Source organism: Lacerta agilis, chromosome 8, assembly GCF_009819535.1.
Source record: "Lacerta agilis isolate rLacAgi1 chromosome 8, rLacAgi1.pri, whole genome shotgun sequence".
NCBI classification, from domain to species: Eukaryota; Metazoa; Chordata; class Lepidosauria; order Squamata; family Lacertidae; genus Lacerta; species Lacerta agilis.
In genome coordinates, this window is record NC_046319.1 from 68620038 (window position 1) to 68641737 (window position 21700).

Here is a 21700-nt window from a genome sequence, read left to right on the forward strand (position 1 = left end):
AGTTTGTGCAAGTCCCTGTAAAGAGGCTGGAGCAGTCTTAAGGGACCATGTCTCTCATGCAAAAGGGCTGATTTGGTTTTTGGCATTGTGCAACACTTTCAGAAGTGTGGTGTGGTTTGGGGAAAGTGCTATATCCAGTTCATAGGACTACTGCATTATCAGGAACCTTTGCCATTTCTTAGGAAGAGACCAGGGACCTGAAGCCAAAGATTTGGAGAGTTAGTTCAAATCAAGATTAATTATTGCATGATTATTTAAATTTGTATCCCAGCATGACTCTCCCCAAGGCACATAACAATAATTAAACTACATAAAAGCAAGTAGTGTGTTTCTGGATGTGTTGAACTTGCATCCTGGTTAGCACATTCCAGTTTATTTATTTATTGCATTTCCATCTCACCTTTTTCTCCAAGGAGCTCAATATGGTGTACCCCTACAAACTTATAACAGTGTATTAGGGGAAAGTGCATGTAAAAATGCCTATATCCCTATTACATTAGGGAAACTTAGGCCAGATAGAAAGAAAGAAAGAAAGAAAGAAAGAAAGAAAGAAAGAAAGAAAGAAAGAAAGAAAGAAAGAAAGAAAATGTTATTTTTCTTTAAAAAAAAAAACACAAATGAGTATGTTAGTAGTAGCTGACAAATTTCTGTAGGACTGAGAAATAAGAAAAACAAAAACCGACCGATTCCTCTGCCCCTTGTGGCACCTTAGAGACTGACAAAGTTGTCCTGGTGTAAGCTTCCAACGACTGCAGCACATTTAATCAGATCCTGAGTTGCAAAACAATCACACATATACAAAGTCTGCATGGGATGGTCAGAAGATGCTGAAAAGTACAGATAGTGGTTATTACAGGAGCCTTCCTAAAAAGAAAAAAAGAAAGAAACTGTTACCATGAAATTGGAAGGGGGGGGTGAGAGACCTCCCCCCCCCCCGGAAGCCTTGCCTCTCCACACTATGAGGCAAAGACAAAGAGCCTCTGCTGCATATTACCAAATGTAGCAATTCACTGATAAATGTATCTATGTACTGGCTCAATGCGAAAACTTTAGAAATTCATAAGAAATCTGAAGGTATCTGAAGAGGTGTGCATGCAAATGAAAGTTTATACCCAGAACAAACTTAGTTGGTCTCTAAGGTGCTACTGGACATTTTTTTCTATTTTTATTTATTTGGTTTCTCATGACTCCCAGCCAACTATGGATTGGGGCAGGTTAGTCTCTCCTTTGGCATGTTCTCCCTGGGAGCCAAGGTATATTGATTCCAGTAGCACCAACCTGAGTAAAATATTGGGGGGGGGGGGCTGCCACCCCAGCCAGAAGGTTGCTGGAAGTACAGATGGAGAGAGTGAGGCCGGAGCCAAGTGAAGTGAGCACAACCCAGGGTGAGGGCCCCCGGCCCGACAGAGGCTGCATCACTTTCCTCCTTCGTCTGGTGCTTCTGAGGCCCAAGCAGCTGGGGTCTGGGCACAGGAGGTGATGCTTTCTGGGCTGGGTTCAGTGCTGTGGGGCTGATCCAGGGGGGCTTGGATGCTGGCAGGTTCAGCTCACACACTGCCCCTTCTCTTCCTGCCCAGATGCCAGCAGGTGGCAGCAGCCAAGTCCCCTCCTTGGCGGGGGGCTTGCAGAGTTTCAGATCCAGGCCAAGGCCACTTGAAGGGAGGAGAAGAGGCACCCCATGAGAGGGGGGGGCGGGTGGGTGGTGATCAGGAGTCTTACCTGCACTCCCATGCAGCAGCAGCAGAGAAATTGGCACAGTCAATTTGGGGCAAAGAGGACTGGGCACCTTGGAGTTGACTCCTATGACTGACTCCCAGGTGGAATCTAGTCACATATAAAAAACATTGTGATTGAAAAAAACTTTTTTTGAAAAATATATTGAATTTGGAATAGCTCACCATTGCCATCTAGTGTCACATTTGTATAATGCAATTTACAAACACATTTAAGACGTTTTATTTGCAGCTGTATTGCTGAGTCTCAAGTGGCCCCTGCTGCCCTGGTCACTTGCAGAGGGCAGAGTGTGCCTCCCTTTGGTTCTGTAGTCCAAAGGCAGTTGGCCTTCTGCACCCTTCTTCTGATTTATGCTACTGTTCTCTTTTATTTTGTCTGTTTCAGAACAGAGCGCTTGCGAAAGCTTGTTGTTTGTAGTTAACGTTCCTATAGGCCCAAAGTCCCTCAGTACATGGAAAAAAATGGACTTGGAGCAGCTGGGCGAGAGGAGAGACTTGCTGGAATAGTGCCATAGCTATATAAAAAGCATCAATGTGCTCAAGTCATCTGACCTGAATTTCCTCCTTTCATCGTTCTGTTTATTCAGTCTTCTAATCTTCCCATTCAACACTTCCTGATGCCAGCAGGCAGAAATGGAACTAATCCCATTGAGAACTAATCTGTCTAGATCAGTGAATCTGAAAAATCAGGAAATCAATTTTGAACAACCCAGTCTGGCAGTGCAAGCTGAGTGTACTGTTTGCTTGAATGGGAAAGGGGTGCTTGAGGTTAAAAATGGAGTCTTTTCATCCCTCTCTGGAATGGAAGGGTGAAGGTGGCAGGAAACCAATACAAGCTATTGGGAAAATCTGTCAATTTCCGTTTCTCTCAGTTTCTCATTTTTACAATCTTAAGTTTAATTCTCCACATTTCTACATTAGTTTGTAAATTCCCTTTTTAAAGTCCATATGAAATACTCCTAATATACATTTTATGGTATGCAACTTTGCTTAATATACACATTTTACAGCAATTTCCCTTAATGTGATTTTTAATGTTATAGTTACAGGTAGGTAGCCGTGTTGGTCTGCCGTAGTCGAAACAAAATAAAAAAAAAATTCCTTCCAGTAGCACCTTAGAGACCAACTAACTGACCAACGAAAGCTCATACCAAGAACAAACTTAGTTGGTCCCTAAGTTGCTACTGTTATATGCATTTTAATATTCACTGTTATATGCATTTTAATGGATGCTTTGATCTGTGCATGTTTGTGCACATTACTTGGCTGAAGAACTGCATCATAAAATTCAGAGAAGTGTTTGTTTGTTTTTTAAAGGTATCTGTGTTTTGGTTCACAAACTGTTATGGAAAATGCAAATTTGGTAAATGCACCTTTGAATGCAAACTGAAACAAATTCCTTCCCCTTCACTGGTTATAGATTGGGGCAATTTGGAGGTTTTGCTCAGAACAAGACCTATAAGACCTGAACAACTTTTCTGGAACTCTACTGCGCAAATATAAAAGGAGGGGACACCTGGCTTACTGGCAGTACATGTGAAAAGGATCTAGGGGTCTTGGTGGACCACAAGCTTCACATGAGTTAACAGTGTCATGCAGCAGCAAAAAAGAAAAGAAAAGAAAAAGCTGATGCTATTCTAGGCTGCATCAACAGAAGTGTAGTGTCCAAATAAAGGGAAGTAATAGTACCACTCTATTCTGTCTTAGTCAGACCTCTCTTGGAATACTGTGTCCAATTCTGGGCACCACAATCTAAGGATGTTGACAAGCTGGAACATGTGCAGAGGAGGGCAACCAAGATGATCAAGGGTCTGGAAAGCAAGTCTTATGAGGAGCACTTGAAGGAGCTGGGTATGTTTAGCCTGGAAAAGAGGAGACTGAGAGGAGATATGATTTGTTGTTGTTGTTGTTCAGTCATTCAGTCATGTCCGACTCTTCGTGACCCCATGGACCAGAGCACGCCAGGCACGGAGATATGATAGCCATCTTCAAATATCAAATATCTCAAAGACCATCACATGGAAGAGGGGGAAAGCTTGTTTTCTCCTTCTCTGGAGGGTAGGACCTGAACCAATGGCTTCAAGATACAAGAAACTGTTTGGCAGTGGAACCATTTCCTTTGGAAGGTTGTGGACTCTCCTTCCTTGGAGGTTTTTAAGCAGAGGTTGGATGGCCATCTGTCGTGGATGCTTTAGTTGAGATTCCTGCATTGCAGAGGTTTGGACTAGATGACCCCTGGGATCCCTTCCAACTCTACAATTCTATGATTCTGTGAAATGGACGTATTCATTCATCCCAGTTCCTGATATGTAACGGTGCATATGGTGCGAGCACATCTATGAAGAATACCTACAATTTGAATGATGTGGTTTTCAAATTGCAAATACGGTAAAATGCAACATAAGAAATAAAAGAAGAAAGAGAAACACCATTAAAGATCATACAGCATCAAGCAGAGTGTGCCGCAATTGCTACAACAGGCAGGTCTGTCAAGGCACTCTGCAATTTTCAAGTGGTCTGTGGAGAAACTACAGGTCTACACTGACTGGTGCGACAGCACTCCCCCCCCCCCGGCACCGTTGGGCCTGCCCTCACTTGAATATAGCACGCCCACCTCACAGAACACCAATTCCATGAATTCCCACAAACTACCCGAGATTATCTTGTGGACTTGTGTGAGGGAAAACTTAATAATTTGGAGTCTCAGGCAGGATTTGATGAAATAAACAATAAAGATTATATTTAACAAAGGAAGTTTATGACACAAGTGGGTAAAACATAGGATTATAATGTCATTTCACTTCAGTGCTTTCTCCGTTGTTGCGCAGCTGTTGCCACTTAATACTTTGGTTCTTAAACAAGGTGGTACTTCCTGTCAGTTACACACCCCTTGGACAACCCTACTTCTGAGGTACTCCAAGTAACAGACCCAAGGGATGACTGGTTTGGGAGTCTTCTCTTTTTGTAGAAGAATCACTCCTTTCTTGACTGGAATGTGACCTAAGTAGACTGTATCTTTCCAGCTTCTACTTCTCCTGGCTCAGCCTCCCAGTTAATTCCTGGCCTAATTACTCTTACAGGACACCACACTCTGTCCTTCACACTAAGCTCAGAGACTCCTTTCTCTAACTTGTGATATATTCCTCAGAGTGGATGTTTCTACCCAGAGTCAGCTCTCTCTCCTCTCACTCACTCCCTACCTCCCAACCTATTCTCCCAACCTACAAAACTGTCTCTCAAAATCTTCTCCTTTCCGACTCCCTCTCCTGGAACCCCCATCAGTCATAAGCTGCCATTCGTTAACCATTTGCTGGCAGGGAAAAGGAAAAAGAAAACACTTGGTGAACCAACCTGCCCAGCAAAAACAAACTTTTCCATCACAACTGGTAGCAGCTCTGTAGGGTTTTTGACAGGAACCTTCCTCAGCCCAACCTGATGATGTCATTTACTGGACTCTCTGTATGCAAAACCTCCTATGACTTGGGTAAGGAGACATCGTGGCATTTGGGGGATAAAGGCACATCTATCACCCTGCAAGAATTAGGGAAATGTTGGTTAATATTAGCATAAAGGTTTTGAGGCTCAGCTGAGATAAGGTCCACTGATTTTCATGGTGTTCAAATGGATTTGCATTAAGGGCTAACCAAAGAACAAGCTGGGGATTGAAGTCCAGGTGTCAGGTGAGACATGAGGGCAAAAGCTTCACTGATGACTAATAATGTGTCAACACATGCAATGACATGAACAAACAAGCTTCGTTTTTCTTTCTTTCAAAAAGAAAGCAGGCAAATTTGCTTTTCTGGCAAACAGATCCAGATGATAGAAACAACTAGACAGGATCCTCAGATGTAAAGATCGAGGCTGATTATAAATAAAGATAAAACTCTTTGCATTCGCAAACCTGCCAGATGTTTTGCAAATTTGCATGGGTTTTTTGGTTTTTGGTGTGGTTTTTTTTATATAGTAAATTTAGGGTCATTTTGCATTTGGATGTTGACTCCATTGCAGTGCTACAGTGGTGGTGGGGTATACGGAAGGAGAAGAACAAAGGTCCGTGACATTTTTCCGAGCAGGAGTGATGATGTCATCTGCTTTTGCTCCAGTATTTGGGCAATGTTCTGGCATGTGAATGAGGTAATGTGGCTTTCATGTTTTACCAATACCATTCCAAGTGTCCCTATTTTCCAGGGACAGTCCCGGAATTACAGAAGCCATCCTGGTTTCTGATTTCATCCCGGAATCTCCTGTTGTTGTTTTTTCCTTTTTTCTCCCCTCCATGTCTTGGAGAACAATTAAAAGTGGTATGCAGAGGTGCAAAAGCGGAGTCCTGTTTCTACTGAAAATAAAAGACCTGCACTGAATGAAGGAAATAGTGAAGCTGGAGCAGAAAGCCCTTCCGATCATTTTGAAGGAAAATGTCACCAATCCACTTTAAATTCTCTAATTTAGCAGCCAGCAATCTTTTAGGAAACACGTGGAGTGTTGATTCCTTTACAGTGGTACCTCGGGTTACATATGCTTCAGGTTACATACGCTTCAGGTTACAAACTCCGCTAACCCAGAAATAACGCTTCAGGTTAAGAACTTTGCTTCAGGATAAGAACAGAAATCATGCTCTGGAGGTGCAGCAGTAGCAGCAGCGGGAGGTCCCATTAGCTAAAGTGGTGCTTCAGGTAAAGAACAGTTTCAGGTTAAGAATGGACCTCCGGAACGAATTAAATATGTAACCAGAGGTACCACTGTATTGTAAATGGAGCCTTTCACTGTCTACTCGGAAGGAAGCCCAACTGTATTCAATGGAGTTTACTGCCAGGTAATTGTGTAAAGACTAGGGAGCCTGCTTACACAGCAATCCTAAGCATTTTTACTCAGAATTAAGTCCCACAGAGTTCAATAGGATTTACTCTCTAGTTTGTTCCTGATCATGCTCCCAGTTTCTATTATTATTATTATTATTATTATTATTATTATTATTATTATTACAGTGATACCTTGGGTTACAAATGCTTCGGGTTGCGTGTTTTCAGGTTGCGGACTGCAGGAAACCCGGAAGTACCGGAAAGGGTTACTTCCAGGTTTTGCCGCTCACGCATGCGCAGAAGCGCCAAATCGTGTCACAGTCATGCTTGTGCACAGCCGCGGTGCTGCAGGTTATGAACGCTGCGGGTTGCAGATGTGCCTCTGTCACGGATTACGTCCGCAACCCGAGGTTCCACTTTGTTATTAATGTTCTGCCTTTTCCCCTGACAGGGACTCAAGACAGCTTACTGCTAAAAAAAAAAAAATTCATTCCATTTATCTGTCAAAGATGTTGAGCATTATCCCTTTCCTTGCACGTTCTTTTCTTTACAACAATCCTGCGAGGTAGGGGAGGTGGAGAGCTTGTCATTCGCTCAAGGTGACATGTATATGACATGTATGTGTGTGGCAAGATCAAACTCAGGAGAAGCTTCCTGATGTGGAATAGGATATCCCTATCTTCATCGGAGAAATATTGGAGAGTATGGTTTCACTATGGTTTAGGTAAAATAAGGTAAAGGTAAGGGACCCCTGGACAGTTAAGTCCAGTCAAAGGCAACTATGGGGCTGTGGCACTCATCTCGCTTTCAGGCCAACGGAGCTGGCATTTGTCCACAGACAGCTTTCCAGGCCATGAGGCCAGCATGACTAAACTGCTTCTGGCACAATGGAACACAGTGACGGAAATCAGAGTGCACAGAAACACCATTTACTTTCCCACCGCAACTGAACCTATCTATCTACTTGCACTGATGTGCTTTCGAACTGCTAGGTTGGCAGGAGCTGGGACCAAACAATGGGAGGTCACCTCGTCGCGGGGATTCAAACCGCTGACCTTCTGATCGGCAAGCCCAAGATGCTCAGTGGTTTAGACCACAGTGCCACCCACTAAACCTGTGGTTTAGGGCAGATTAGTGTAGAGGAAGTCAGAGAATTGGGAAAACACATTCAAATAACCCATATGTAAAGCCTTCAAACTTAGCTGGGGTGGGATGTAAGTCTGTGTGGCATCCCTGTTCCAAACACTACCTCACCACCCATCATTATTCTGCCCATCAAAAGTAAACCGGATGCTCCAAATGCTCTGCATCATTTTGCCATGCTGAGCAGCATCTAGAACATTCTTGGTGCTAGGTTTGTTTGCCTATGCGCACAATTGTGGACGTACACCACCGACCCCAGCTCCGACTCCACCCAGGAGGCTATTGTGCCTTTTGTGGTGTTGGCCCATTTCTCACAAAAAAAAAGTTGTGCAAAGAAATTCAGCAGGATTAGACTGTTGAAACGGCCTGCTATTTGATTAAGGTCCCCTTTCCTTATGAGGACTGTTTGTTCTCTTTTTGTCAAGCTAGGTGTGGAAGGCAGGGTCAAGATAAATATCAGGTGTAGATCCACCCCACACATCCTTTCTTGGCTGGAGGAGGCACAGAAGGCACCTGAAATACGCTTAAGACATTGCAGTTCCAAGGCAAAGGAGCAGCCAGGATGGAAACTATAGCTGTTTTCCTTCTGCTGGCCGTGGGTAAGTAGGAGACTCAGAAGCCAGCTCTTTGCTTTGGGCTGTTTTCTCCGTTAATGGCAGATCAATCCTCATCTTAACTTATTGTAAAAATATGTTCAATTTTGGGTTGACTTGTGCTCTCTTCGGCAGCACATATACTAAAATTGGAACGATACAGAGAAGACAATTTTGGGTTGACTTGACTTGGCAGCAGTCTACCACAGCTACCTTCACAATGCATGGAGGAATTTTAAAAGTTTGTTGTTTCATTCAATGACATAGACAAGGTGACTTATAATTATCAATTTATTTTTAGAAGTACAATTTTACAAAAAGGAAATGCAACAATTGTGGAAGTGGCGGGGGGGATATTGTATAAAATCAGGAGTACAGAAACCAAGTCGTGAGGGATTTTTTCAGCCCGGTGGGCCAATTCCTTAGCTCCCCCACTCCTGGTGGGCCACTTTGACAGGTGGAATGCATGACAGACACCTAAGGTTACCAAAATGTCCAGTGAGACATTTCTTCGCAGTGTGATGGAGCAGTTGATCCCAGTGGGGCTCGACCACCCAGTGGGTCTAGAAGCTGGCACTAAGTTCAAGCCATGCTTTCGTCAGGGATCATCTCCACTCCAGAGCTCTGATCAGAAGCTCCCGAGTGTGGAGCCAATCCCAGTTGGCCTTGCAATTGGCGCCAGACTTAAATGGACTTGAATACAAGCCCTGCTTTTCATGGGACTATTGGGAACACATTTCAAGTCTCCTGGTTGTTCTTTCCTATCTGCATCTTTACCCGCAGGGGGCCAAGGTGTCTTTAGCCTCTGTAAAATCTCTGGGCAAGGAGCTGCGCCTTCTCAATGTCTGTCAGCTTTCCTGACTGCTGACTTTCTCCACGAGCCCCCAGAGCACCAGAGCCAGATGGAAAGGCATGTTGTGCTCATCAGCAGGATTGAGCCAAGGTGCTGGACTTTGGGCACTCTGGCGTGACCCTGCTGACGAGCCCATCTAGTTTTGTGACTCAGATCAAAACAGTTGCTAAAGGTAGGTCTTCTTTAAACCCTGTGAAGGATGGGGCTCTTATCATTTCATTTTATGGAATCATGGAATTGAACCATTGGAAGGGACTGCGAGGGTCACCAGCTCCCTGCAACGCAGGAATCTCTTTGCCCAATGTGGGGCTCAAATTTACAATCCTGCGATTAACAGCCTCCCAGAAGGTTTAACCACAAAAACATCATCAATTATACACACACACACACACACACACACACACACACACACTATTTCAAAACTGTGGTAAGAATTTACAGGTACATTCTTACCACAAAATTAAGACAGGGTAGAAATATCCACTGAAAAGCTCACTGGGAAAGGAAAGGTCAAAAAGACAATTATCAACAACATCTGTCTGATGGGAGTTCCAATATTGGTAGGTAGGTGAAACTACACCAAGGACTAATTCCTAACTATTATGAAATGGGATTCCTGATGAGATAATATTTCCAAAGGCCCTCTCCTGCAAAGTACAGCGGCCAGCTTGGGAATATAAGGGGTGAGACAATGTTTTCAGTATCTGAGTCATATGTCCCACAGTTGTGAAGCCGCCACTGAGAATATACTCTTGCCAGCCATGGTAGCTTGGGCTTGACTGATTTGTTACAGGGTATACACGTGGCTGGGTGGCTGTATTGCCTTCTGGCAAGCCTTGGATGGGATAGCATATTCAGTGGTGGCAGCATCAATCTTATTGCTACTGTTTACCAGCAGAGAGAGGAAGAGGAGGAACAGGGGGGCAGAAAGGTCAGGGAGATGGAAATGCACCAGCAGAAGCACAGTACAGTTTAGAATAGCATTGGTGCACTCTCTCGCTCTCTCGCTCTCTCTCTCTTTGCTGCCACATCACCCTGTTGACTCATGTTAAGCTTGTGGTCAACTAAGACCCCCTAGATCAAATCTCCGTTTGAAACTCAATGGAACACTTCTGACATCTCTATAAAAAACTCTTGTCTCTCCCTGTGTATGCCTGTAAACATGAAACGGATCTGATGGTTTCTCTCTTGCTGCCCTTTAGGATCAACCTTGACCTCTCCAGCCGATGCCTCCAATGGTAAGATCCACTTGACTCGTGAGCCTGAATTTGGGCTGAAGAATTGCCTTGAACAAATGAATGGCAATGCACTTATAAAACATTCAGGCATTACTCCACCAAACATTGCAAGAACGTGTGATGGAGGATTCCAGGCACCTTAACACCTCTACCCCCACTGATTCCACCTCCAATTCCCATGTTCAGTAGGAAGGACTGAAGGAGAGTTTTGCAGGCTTCCTGATCCTGGGGGAGATCCTGAGCGTTTTCTTATAAAGGACACATTCAGGCTGTACACATGCCGTACGTTAAAGCACATGGTTTTCCCCAAAGAATCCTGGGAACGGCAGTTCACCCCCTTGCAGGGCTAGTTCCCAGCACCCTTAACAAACCATAGTTCCCAGGATCCTTTGGGAGATGTTTGTGCGCTTTATGCAGCTTCAGACCCAGATAGAGGGAGGAGAGGCTGGCCAAACACATAGCCCTCCCTCCTCTCCAAGGGGCCTTCTGGAAAATAAGTTGCTGGCTTGGCCTCTAACAGGATGATCCCTTCTCCTCTAGAATCATTGATGTACCCTTATGGGACTGCACAGGGTGACACAAAGAACCCCAAGTCAGATGATGGGACATCTACAAAGATCATCACTGCAGTGCCTTTCAGCTTCTATGGCAAAAAGTACAGCTCACTCTACGTACGTAATGCCTGGCCAAAGCCCCATTCTACATATTTCTTGATCAGAAGCGTGGGTGGCACAGAACTCTGTCCACTTGTCATTGAGATCTAGCAGGCTGCCTTGTACTGGCCCATCTTCAGTCTTGCTATCTAATCTAGTTGCCCATCTATGAATCCATCCATTGCTGGTTCCAGGTTTCAAGGAACCTTGGGCAAGGTTCTACCTCTTCACCATCGCTGTTGCCACCTTCTGATTCTCCTCATTTCTGAGGTCAGTGTTGTCCCCTGCTGGGTGTGGAGACTTGGCAGGTGTTCAATCACACCAACCAGGTGTGCCAACTTGAATAAAATATTGGGGGGGGAAGAGTAAGCCCCATCCTTCATGATCAATCACATGAAGTGACACCCACCCACACCATTTGAATGGCAATGTCCATCAACTTTGGGGGAGCCCAAGCCCCTCAAATATTTTAATGGGGGGCCGAAGGAACTTCGGCTTCTAGGAGTTGGCTCCTATGACGCCAACCCTATATCTCTCGGTCTACCTAACTGCTGTCATTCACACCTGCACCTCTCTCCTTTCTTCAGGTCAACAACAATGGGGTGGTCTCCTTTGGTGTGAATGTGTCACAGTACACACCCGACCCTTTTCCGCTGGATTTAGGGTTGCCCTATGTTGCCCCCTATTGGGGGGATGCTGACAATACTAGAGGCGGGGATGTCCTCTGGAGACAGACTCAGGACTCTGCAGTGCTTAGCCGCTGCACCGCGGACATCAACCAGTACTTCCCAGAGATCTCTTTCACGGCTGTCTGGGCCTTGGTTGCTACCTGGGACCGTGTCGCCTACTTTGGAAGTGCTTCCAAAAAGGTAGGCCTCTCACTGACCTAGGGTAGCCAGCTGCAGGAGATGATAGGGCCCTGGGTGGTGCAGAAATGGGACTTTCAGCAGATGAAATTTACAAGCAACACTTGCCAAAAATGCCTCTACTCTGCCTGACCACTCACCATTGTCCCACCACCATCCCTGAGCTCTCTCTCTCTGACTCTTTTCCCCTTGGGGGCTTTCCGTCTGGTGCCTCCCACCCTTCCTCTGCATCCAGCCAGTCCATGACACAGCCACATAAAAATCAGAGGTTTGTAACGTTCAGTCCCCGAGTCTGAGGTTCCCCCTGCCCTAACCCTTAATATGCAGTGTGAAAATGTGGTAACGGGTGGGGAACCTGTTGTTGGACTCCAGCCACCATCATCCACAGCCAGTCAATGGGGCAGCAACATCTGGAAAACAGCAGGTTCCTCCGTCCCTAATCTAGATGATTTCCCTATCACTCTCAATGAAGAAGAAGACTCCCCCATGGCGCCCTCCTACTTTGTGTGCCCCAGAGACAGAGCTGCATCTCTTTGTGCTGTTCGTAGCTTCACAGTCCCATGTCTCTTTCCCTTTTGCTGCAGACCAACACTTTCCAGGCTGTCTTGACCACCAATAATGAAATAGCTTTCATCATTTTGAATTATGCCGACATCCAGTGGACAACCGGGATAGCAAGTGGTGGGCATCCCAGGACAGGCCTTGGGGGAACCCCTGCACAGGTAGGTACTTGATCTGAATAGGAACGCTGAGGGAATCTGACCTTTGCAGATTACGATATGAAACTAACCTGGTCTCTGACCTCTCAGGCCAACATGTGGTTCGGAACATCCTTTGGGTTTCATGCTTCTCCAGAGCGTTTGGCCAGAACCAAAAGTATCTAAATATGTGTTTTAAACTGAGATTTTAAAAAAAAACCAGCCACATTTGTTTTGTGAGAAAAGGTGTTTAGGATACACATTATGGGCTGTATCCAATCTTCTCTGTCTGCACAAGCAGGTGGGTGAGTTTTCATTCTGTGCAATGGAGGACTCTGCAACACAAGTGAGAACTCCAGCGCAACAGTTGCATTAGTGGGAACTCATTGCTCAACAAAATTTCTAGCAACTTGCTTCTGCGTTCTCTTGTGCAACAATTCCCTGCTGCTGCAAAATATTTTGCCAGGGGAACAAGTATACAGCCAAGTGACTTTGACTTGGATACTACCCTTAAGTATGAAGGGGGGCAGTTCCCCCCCCCTTTTCTTTTCTTAATGAATCAATTAAGAGCTCATCCGCATTCCTGCTTCTCCCATGCCTAGGAAGCATGGGTCTGAGCTGTTTTCTGCTTATCCCACTTTTTCTAGGCATGCGTCCAAGTGGTTGTGCCTTTGTCCCAAAGCTCTCCCCACCACCACCACCACCCAGAAAACCCTCTCTTTAGCACTAAATCAGAACAAACAGCAATCCATGGAAAACCTGCCATTTGTTCCAATTCAGCAGTGGAGTAAATGGAGGTGTAGCTAAGCCCTTATCGTGTAACTTTAGAATCACAGAATTGTAGAGTTGGAAGGGACCCCAAGGGTCATCCAGTCCAACTCGCTGCAAAGGATGCTTCACCATGATATCCAGATATGTTTTGTATGCATCTGAGCCAATTCTGCTCTTAAGCAGGCCTGGCTTTGTAAGCGATCAGATGGGAGAAACCACCTGGGGATGGTGAGTATAAGCTGCCTTGCTGAAATCAGAAACAGCGGGCTATCCATGTACAGAGTTGAACTGCCACATAAACAGTCCAACAGATCAATATTCCCTGCTTGGCAGGGAGTTGGACTGGATGGCCCTTGTGGTCTCTTCCAACTCTATGATTCTATGATTCTATGATTTCCACCCAGAGTGATTTCATGAATGCTGAAAATGTACTGTCAGGTACAATGCATAACCTACAGCAGCCTTCCGCCAACTTGGTGTCCTCCATGTGCCATTAGACTACTGCCCCCATCATCCCTGATCACTGGTCATGTGGCCTGGGGCTGATGGGAGTTGCGATCCAACAGCAGCTGGAGGGCACCAGGTTGAGGGAGGCTGTCTTAAAATACTATCTGAATGTCAGCCCATTAACTCACTAATTGGAAAGAAATTGGAGATGTTAATGCATTTTTGTTCCAGTTATATCAGAAGTTACGGCAAAGATTGGCCCAGCACTAATTGCAGATATCTGGGGGGAGGCGGGTGTCCTGGATTTTCATTGTGATTGGGTTTTTTTTTGGCAAGGGAGGGGTCTCTACTGCCATGGCTTTACTTTTCCTGTACTAAGTCCAATAACCATTTTGCACCCCAAATGCTGTGGCAATGAACTTGGATTCCAAGTTTAATTACGCAGATTGAGGGAAATTGCATCCATGAATTTATTCTGAAGGTTTTGCTTTTTCATTTATTCTGCTTCTGCAACTTGGGGGAGGAACAAGGAACTATACAGGGCATGGCATTTCTGACCTCTGATCACTGGAAATCTGATTCATTAATGCTTCTAGCTTTTGAAGTGTGCAAAGCTTTGCTTGAACAATTTCAGGAAGCAGGCATCCAACAACAAGAGAAGTTGAGGGTTTGCTTGTGGTGTTTCTATGTTTTCTATATGAAAGCTGAAATTCTCAGTAACTGAATTCTGCAGCTAGTTCCATATTCCTGTGGCTATAACGTGCTTTAGGGCTATTTCACAGCAACCACACAATCACATCTGGCTATTGCTAAATCCGCTTTCAGTTGCCAGTGGAAAAACAAACAAACCTAAAAACCCACTCTTGAAGATTCTGCTGCAGTTATCCCACCATCACACAGATATTTGCCCTGATGTGGAGCCTGGGTGGTTGTTATTTACAGATATGTCCTGCCCTTCTTCCAAGCTGCTCAACATGACATTCCAGATTCTCTATCCCTGTTTGAGGCAATGATGGCCACCAACTTTGATGGCTTTGAAAGAGTGTCTAATCCTCACTCTTTTGAGGTCCCCTCAATAATTGTTTTTTTAAAAAAAAATCAGGGGGCAAGGGAGGCCCCCTGATCGTGTCTCCTCCTCCTCCTCCTCCTCCTCCTCCTCCTCCTCCTCCTTTTTTAAAAGAAATTTTATTTTCCAATTTTTGAATTTTGTAACAATCATACAAATTAAATAGGTTTTCCAATAAAACACATAGTTTGACTTCCCTCCCCACTCCTTCTGTGGTTTCTAATGCTTTAATTTCCATTACTGCACCTCCCAATTAATTCTGTGTTTTCCTTAAGAAATACATTTAACAGCTTGTTTTAGATTAATACTGCTAATGAGCTTAGTTGTTTACAAAAGTTTTTCAGATAGTCCACGAATCTTCCCCATTCTTTATTAAAAGTTGTTTCTCCTTGGTTTCCTATTCTTCCAGTAAATTTCGCCATTTCACCACAATCCATTAATTTGTTCTGCCACTATATATATATATATATTCTATATATATTCTATATATATATATATATATATAAATTCTGTTTTACAATTTAAAATACTCATTCTACATCCTTAAGATATCAATGACTTCCCTTCTTCTCTTTCCATGGTTCATTTTGCATATCATAAATCCCTGCGTATTTTACAGAAACTATACTATTCAGTATTCCATTATTACATCCATCAAACACTGTTGAACTTATCAAAATGCTGCCAGCGTTTTCAGCTGTACACAAATTATTTCCCATAAATTCAATAAACATTTTCCAATCTTGTTTAAACACATGTTCTGCTTGTTCTCTTACTCTATATGTTAAGTCTGCAAGCTGCACGTGTTCTGTCAACCTAACTTGCCATTCTTCTTTGGTTGGGACTTTGCTCGTTTTCCATTTAGGGGCTAACAAAACAGGGGCCGCAATAGTGGCATACATAAATAACCTTTTTTGACACCTGGGGATTTCAGTCTGAATTATCCCCAACAGAAAGTACTCTGTTTTTTTTGGTGGGGAGGGGGTACTTTTAAACATTTTTTTCAATTCATTATGGATCATTTCCCAGTAATTTTTTACCCTTTTACAAGTCCACCAGATCTGTCACTCCTTTTTGGTTGGGACTTTTCCCCTCCTGCTGCTGCCGCAGAGGAGAAGGAGGGGGGAAGCAGCCCCCAGCCAGTGGCGGCAGCAGGAAGGAGGAGGAGGAGGCTGAGCACCAGCCAATGAGGGCGCACTGCCGGCACATTCGGCTCCACCTCCTGGCTCCTCCCAACATCCTGACATCACATGCACGTGTCATCGCCCCCCTCCAAATCTCCTTCATAAGTTGGCCTCTGATGGAGGACAAAGCCATCAGCAACTCTCCTAAGCCTGATGGCTATTTTCTACCTCCACCTCATGGGCTGTATGCTTCCAAAGACCAGTTTGTGGGAACTACAGGTACTGTGTGGAGTGCTGTGTGCTTAGGACCTGCTTGCTGGCTTCCCATAGACATCTGGTTGACCAGTGTGATAACAGGATGCTGGACTTGATGAGCCACTGACCTTACATTCTTACGCATACGGGTAGTACGTCTGAGCTGCGAGGAGGAGGAAAGACAGTGGCAGGGGGTAAACCCAACATATTTTTTTTAAATGGTTTTTCAACTTAATTTTTTACAAAAATATATCAAACATCAATCATAAAAACAAGATTCCAAGGAATCTCCTGGACTTCCATCCTCCCCTTTGTGGGTCCTATTATTAATCATTTCCTCCCTCATCTTTTATGATTATCCAAATCTTTTACCTCTCTGTTGTGTCCAGAATTCAACCTTAAACTACAAGTGATATTCCAATCCTACTAACGTCTTTAACTGTTTACAATGGTCTTTAATATAAGTTACAAATTTTCCCAATTCCTTATTGAAATTTTCGTCTTCCTGATTTCTGACTCTTCCGGTCATTTTAGCCATTTCAGCATAGTCCATTAACTTCATCTACCATTCTTCTCTGGTAGGAACTTTATCTTCTTTCCCTCTCTGGGCCAGTAACATCCGCACAGCCGTGGCCACATACATAAATAGCCTTTTCTGCTCCTTTGGGTTTTCAGCACCTTGTTGTTGTTGTTGTTGTTGTTCAGTCGTTCAGTCGTGTCCGACTCTTCGTGACCCCATGGACCAGAGCACGCCAGGCACGCCTATCCTTCACTGCCTCTCGCAGTTTGGCCAAACTCATGTTAGTAGCTTCGAGAACACTGTCCAACCATCTCGTCCTCTGTCGTCCCCTTCTCCTTGTGCCCTCCATCTTTCCCAACATCACGGTCTTTTCTAGGGAGTCTTCTCTTCTCATGAGGTGGCCAAAGTACTGGAGCCTCAACTGCATGTTGGACGCCTTCCGACCTGAGGGGCTCATCTTCCAGCGTCATATCTTTTATAAGCCTGTTGTCTTTGTCCATGGAGTTTTCTTGGCAGGGATACTGGAGCGGCTTGCCAGTTCCTTCTCCAGGTGGATCACGTTTGGTCCAAACTCTCCACTATGACTTGTCCATCTTGACCTGTCCATAGCTTCCCTGAGTAATTCAAGCCCCTTCGCCACGACAAGGCAGTGATCCATGACGGGGTTTCAGCACCTAGAATTCCTAAAAGGAAGGCTTCAGGCTTTATTAACAAAGGTTATTTTAAATATATATTTTTCAAATCGTTATATATCGTTTCCCAAAATCCTTTTGCCTTACAGTTTCACCACATATGACAAAAGGTGCCTTCTTTTTTCCTTACATTTCCAGCAAACATTTGAGCATGTTTTATACATTTTTTTGCGAATTTACTAGGAGTTAAAGTCAACCCAACATTTCCACACATACATGAATATGCAGAAAGGGAACGAGACTGGGGAGAATGTTTCCTATGCTGTGGGGCTGGACAGTACATCGCTTTTCTCCTTTCTCCACTCCCTAGGCTGGATTTGACAGTGGAGACAAGAAAAACTTTTACAACATCCCAGGATCACGCACCCCCAGTATCCTCAATATCACACAAACGACCAATGTGCAGTTTACGGGGCGATGGGTGTTCCAAGTGGATGAGATTGTGATCGGAGACACAACGGAGAAGAGCAAATGCTTGGAGTAAGTGCCAGAGGACCCCTGTCCTTTGAGAGGGGTGTTTTTGTGTGGATTGTTTTAATAATACTTATAATACATCAGGGCCTGATTTAGGTTTGATGAGGCCCTAAGCTACTGAAGGTAATGGGGCCCTTTATATGTCCAGCTGTCCTTTGTCAACAACAAATTGTTACTGGGTTTTTTGTGTTGAATATATGCTATATGGTAATTTGTGGACCTAAATCCATTTGCACATAACAAAATTTATCAAAGTAATTGCTGAACTGAAATACAATTAAGAAGAAGTATATTAATAGTGAAATAATTATTAAGCTCTAACTTAAAATGTTTTTTTATTCATAACAAACTTAATAACGCAATCACATTGGCATTTGGCAATAACAAAAGTTCCTTTAGAAACACAGTTTACAAGACAAAATCGAAAATTCTTTCTAGTAGCACCTTAGAGACCAACTGAGTTTGTTCCTGGTATGAGCTTTCGTGTGCATGCACACTTCTTCAGATACACTGAAACAGAAGTCACCAGATCCTTAAATATAGTGGGGGAGTGGGGAGGGGTATTACTCAGAAGGGTGGTGGGAATGGGTGATAGGCTGATAAGTGTGGAAAACCTGTTGACGACTCTAAACGGCTGCAGTTAGTCTTGCAGGGAAATGCAAGGGGTGAGATGGCTAAAGATGGCTTTGTTATGTATAATGAGATAAGAATCCAATGTCTTTGTTCAAACCAGGTTTCTCCATGGTTTTAAGTTTGGTGATTAGTTGCAATTCAGCCACTTCTCTTTCCAGTCTATTTCTGAAATTTCTTTGTATTAAGACAGCTACTTTGAGATCTTTTATAGAATGTCCTGGGAGATTGAAGTGTTCTCCTACTGGTTTCTCTGTCTTGTGATTCCTGATATCAGATTTATGTCCATTTATCCTTTGGCGTAGGGTTTGGCCTGTTTGTCCAATATAGAGAGCTGAAGGGCACTGTTGGCATTTGATTGCATACACAATGTTGGAAGATGAGCAATTAAATAGTCCTGAGATGGTGTGTTTGATGTTGTTGGGACCAGTAATGGTGTTATCCGGGTTTATGTGGCAGCAAAGTTGGCATCTGGGTTTATTGCAGGCTCTGGTACCAGTGTCCATGTTGAGTCCTGTTTTTGTATTATTGTGGGTGAGGAGCTGTTTGAGATTGGGTGGCTGTTTGTATGCGATGAAGGGTCTTCCTCCCAGAGCTTGAGAGAGAGAACTGTCATTGTCTAGGAGAGGTTGTAGATCTCTGATGATGCGTTGTACTGTTTTAACTTGGGAGCTGTATGTGATGACTAGTGGTGTTCTGATATTTTCTTTTTTGGGTCTGTCTTGCAGCAAGTTTGGGTCTGTCTTGCAGCAAATTTTAGGGAGCAGGCTAGCAGGCGGGGCCCATTACTTACATCATAGGAGCCTACACAACACAAAACACTGTTGCTGTATGTAGGTTTTATTTTATTTGTTTTTTTTTATCTTAGATTTTGGAAATGTACATCCAGGTTTTTTCCTTTAATTTTTTTGGGGGGGGGCAAGAGAGTGGGGCCCTAAGCTATAGCTTGTTTAGCTTATACATAAATCCAGCACTGTATTGCTATATATATATATATATATATATATATATATATATATATATATATATATAAATCCTCACACACATGCACTGTTCTTTATTGACAAGGGTACTGGAAGCTGCCTCTCTTGGGTCAGGTGACATGCTCAGTCTATGCTGGTATTTTAATCTTCCAAGCTGTCACAATCTTCCCTTTATAATGTGTGGGTGGGGATGTGGCAGAGGCTGTTAAGAAAAAAATTAGCGAGTTGCTAAAACGGGCAGGAGTAGGGATGTGCTTTTCAGTACAAATGTTTCTGTCTCTTTTCGCTAGATGAGACCACCTGCAACTCAAGAGAGCCCCCTCCTCATCCACCGGTGTAAAGACAGGATGTACTCAAATCTTTGCAAAGATCCCTCTGCTGTCCCCTATAGGCTTGGAGCCATGGCTGATTATGGCATACCAATAAAATGGCTGTGCTCTCGTTGCTGCTCTCCTTTGTCTGTTCCCTAAGTGACTGGAGCTGAACGTGCTTTATGAAGTCAAGAAATGCAGGAGTGAGTGTGTGCGTGCATGCATGCATGTGTGCCTTTGATGAACAGAAGGTGCTGAGGCTTAATCTTACATGAAAGTCATGCCTTCTGAACCTTGATCCCCCATTCACTGTCACAGTGGAAAGCAAAGACTCTTCTGGCGGTACCCCGATACCTCAAGCAGCAGCAGCCTCGGCAGCAGAAATACAGACCATGGCACTTTCCTCTCGACACTACTGTGCAGCTTTTCCCTGTGATGGGGAAGCTGCACCTGTTGAGCTTCTGCCTGTCCTGCAGAGCAGACAATACCAGTCGGGGTGTGAAAGACCCAGTTCCTTCCAGGTTATGAACTGTAGCTTTGAAAACTGGTTCCAGGTGCTGAGTCAGCCCCACCAGAATCCGCAAACTCAAATCCTTGTGTTCCAGTTGAATTGGATGTGTAGCCTCTGTGTGCTAACATTTGCATTGCAGAGCATGTAAAGATTAAGCAGGATGTGCAACCACTGTGCAAAGACCAGAGACAAGCTGCATGAGATAAATAATGAGCCACACCTCACATGTTTAAAGCCAGTGGCGGATATTATTTTTTCAGCTGCTATTCTCTGCAAAGAGAGTCTTTTGTTGTTGCTGCTGCTGTTAATAATAATAATAATAATAATAATAATAATAATAATAATAATAATGCATTTTTCCACAAACACCAAACAATATTCACCATTATCTCTTATCCTCAGACTTTCCAGTCCATCTCTCCATGGCATTCTGGGTAGTCTTTTGTCTGCTGCATAATCTATTATTCTACCCATTTTCATCTCAAATCTTCCTCTATTTAATGTTATCTGCTGCTCATATGTTCATTCCTACTTCCACTCATCTCTTACCCATGACTCATCCTTATTTCTTAGCAAAGAGAGTCTTTTGGAGAAACCAGTTTGTTACATAAGACCTCCCCAGTAACTCTAATTGTGCAGGGTGAATTTATACATACATACATACATACATACCATATTTTTCTTCCATTTGCTATTATGTGATTGAATCCCATCCCCAAATAGTGACAGTCTGACACCTACAACAGGGTCGGCAAGGCTTACCAAGCATGGGCCAGATCACTCCCGCGGAGATCCTCTGTGGGCCAGACCAGCGCAGCGTGATGCCGAAAATCATATCTGCACATGTCTGCGGCGCCAGAAATCGCTTCTGCACATGCCCAGATGCCAAAAATTGTGCCTGCGCAGAAGCGGTTTTCGGCGTCTTGGTATGTTCAGAAGCGATTTCCGGCTCCGTGGACATGTGCAGACACAATTTCTGGTGTCTGGGCATGCGCAGAAGCGTTTTCCGGAGCTGCAGAAGAGAGTCCCCATGCTGTGCCAGTTTAGCACAGCGCGCGGGGACTCGCCAAGCGGGCAGCTCGGTCCGGGGGCGGTTCATGGGGCGGTTAAACGACCCTCATGGGCCGCTTCCGGCCCATGGCCCTTATGTTGCCGACCTCTGACCTACAAGCATTAAGTTAAATCAGAAGTCTAAAATAGCAGAACCATAAAGTCAGGGGTTAAAAACAGCAACCACATTTGTCATAAAACAAAGAAATAAACAGAGGTATGGAAAAGAATAATATTTACCCATGGTCATAAACACGAGTGGGATATGGTCAAACGTACATCATAAGACA

General features: G+C 44.2%; 1 protein-coding gene across 1 annotated transcript; it reads left to right on the top strand.

Annotated features, from left to right (window-relative positions):
• The first annotated feature begins 8106 nt into the window (after positions 1-8106).
• LOC117051576 (alpha-tectorin-like) lies at positions 8107-19985 on the top strand. Its single transcript, XM_033158103.1, has 7 exons — positions 8107-8274; positions 10324-10359; positions 10900-11030; positions 11600-11881; positions 12463-12600; positions 17762-17931; positions 19829-19985. The coding sequence occupies exons 1-7, from the start codon at positions 8238-8240 to the stop codon at positions 19830-19832; spliced, it is 798 nt and encodes a 265-aa protein (XP_033013994.1). The 5' UTR covers positions 8107-8237; the 3' UTR covers positions 19833-19985.
• The last annotated feature ends 1715 nt before the right edge of the window (positions 19986-21700 follow it).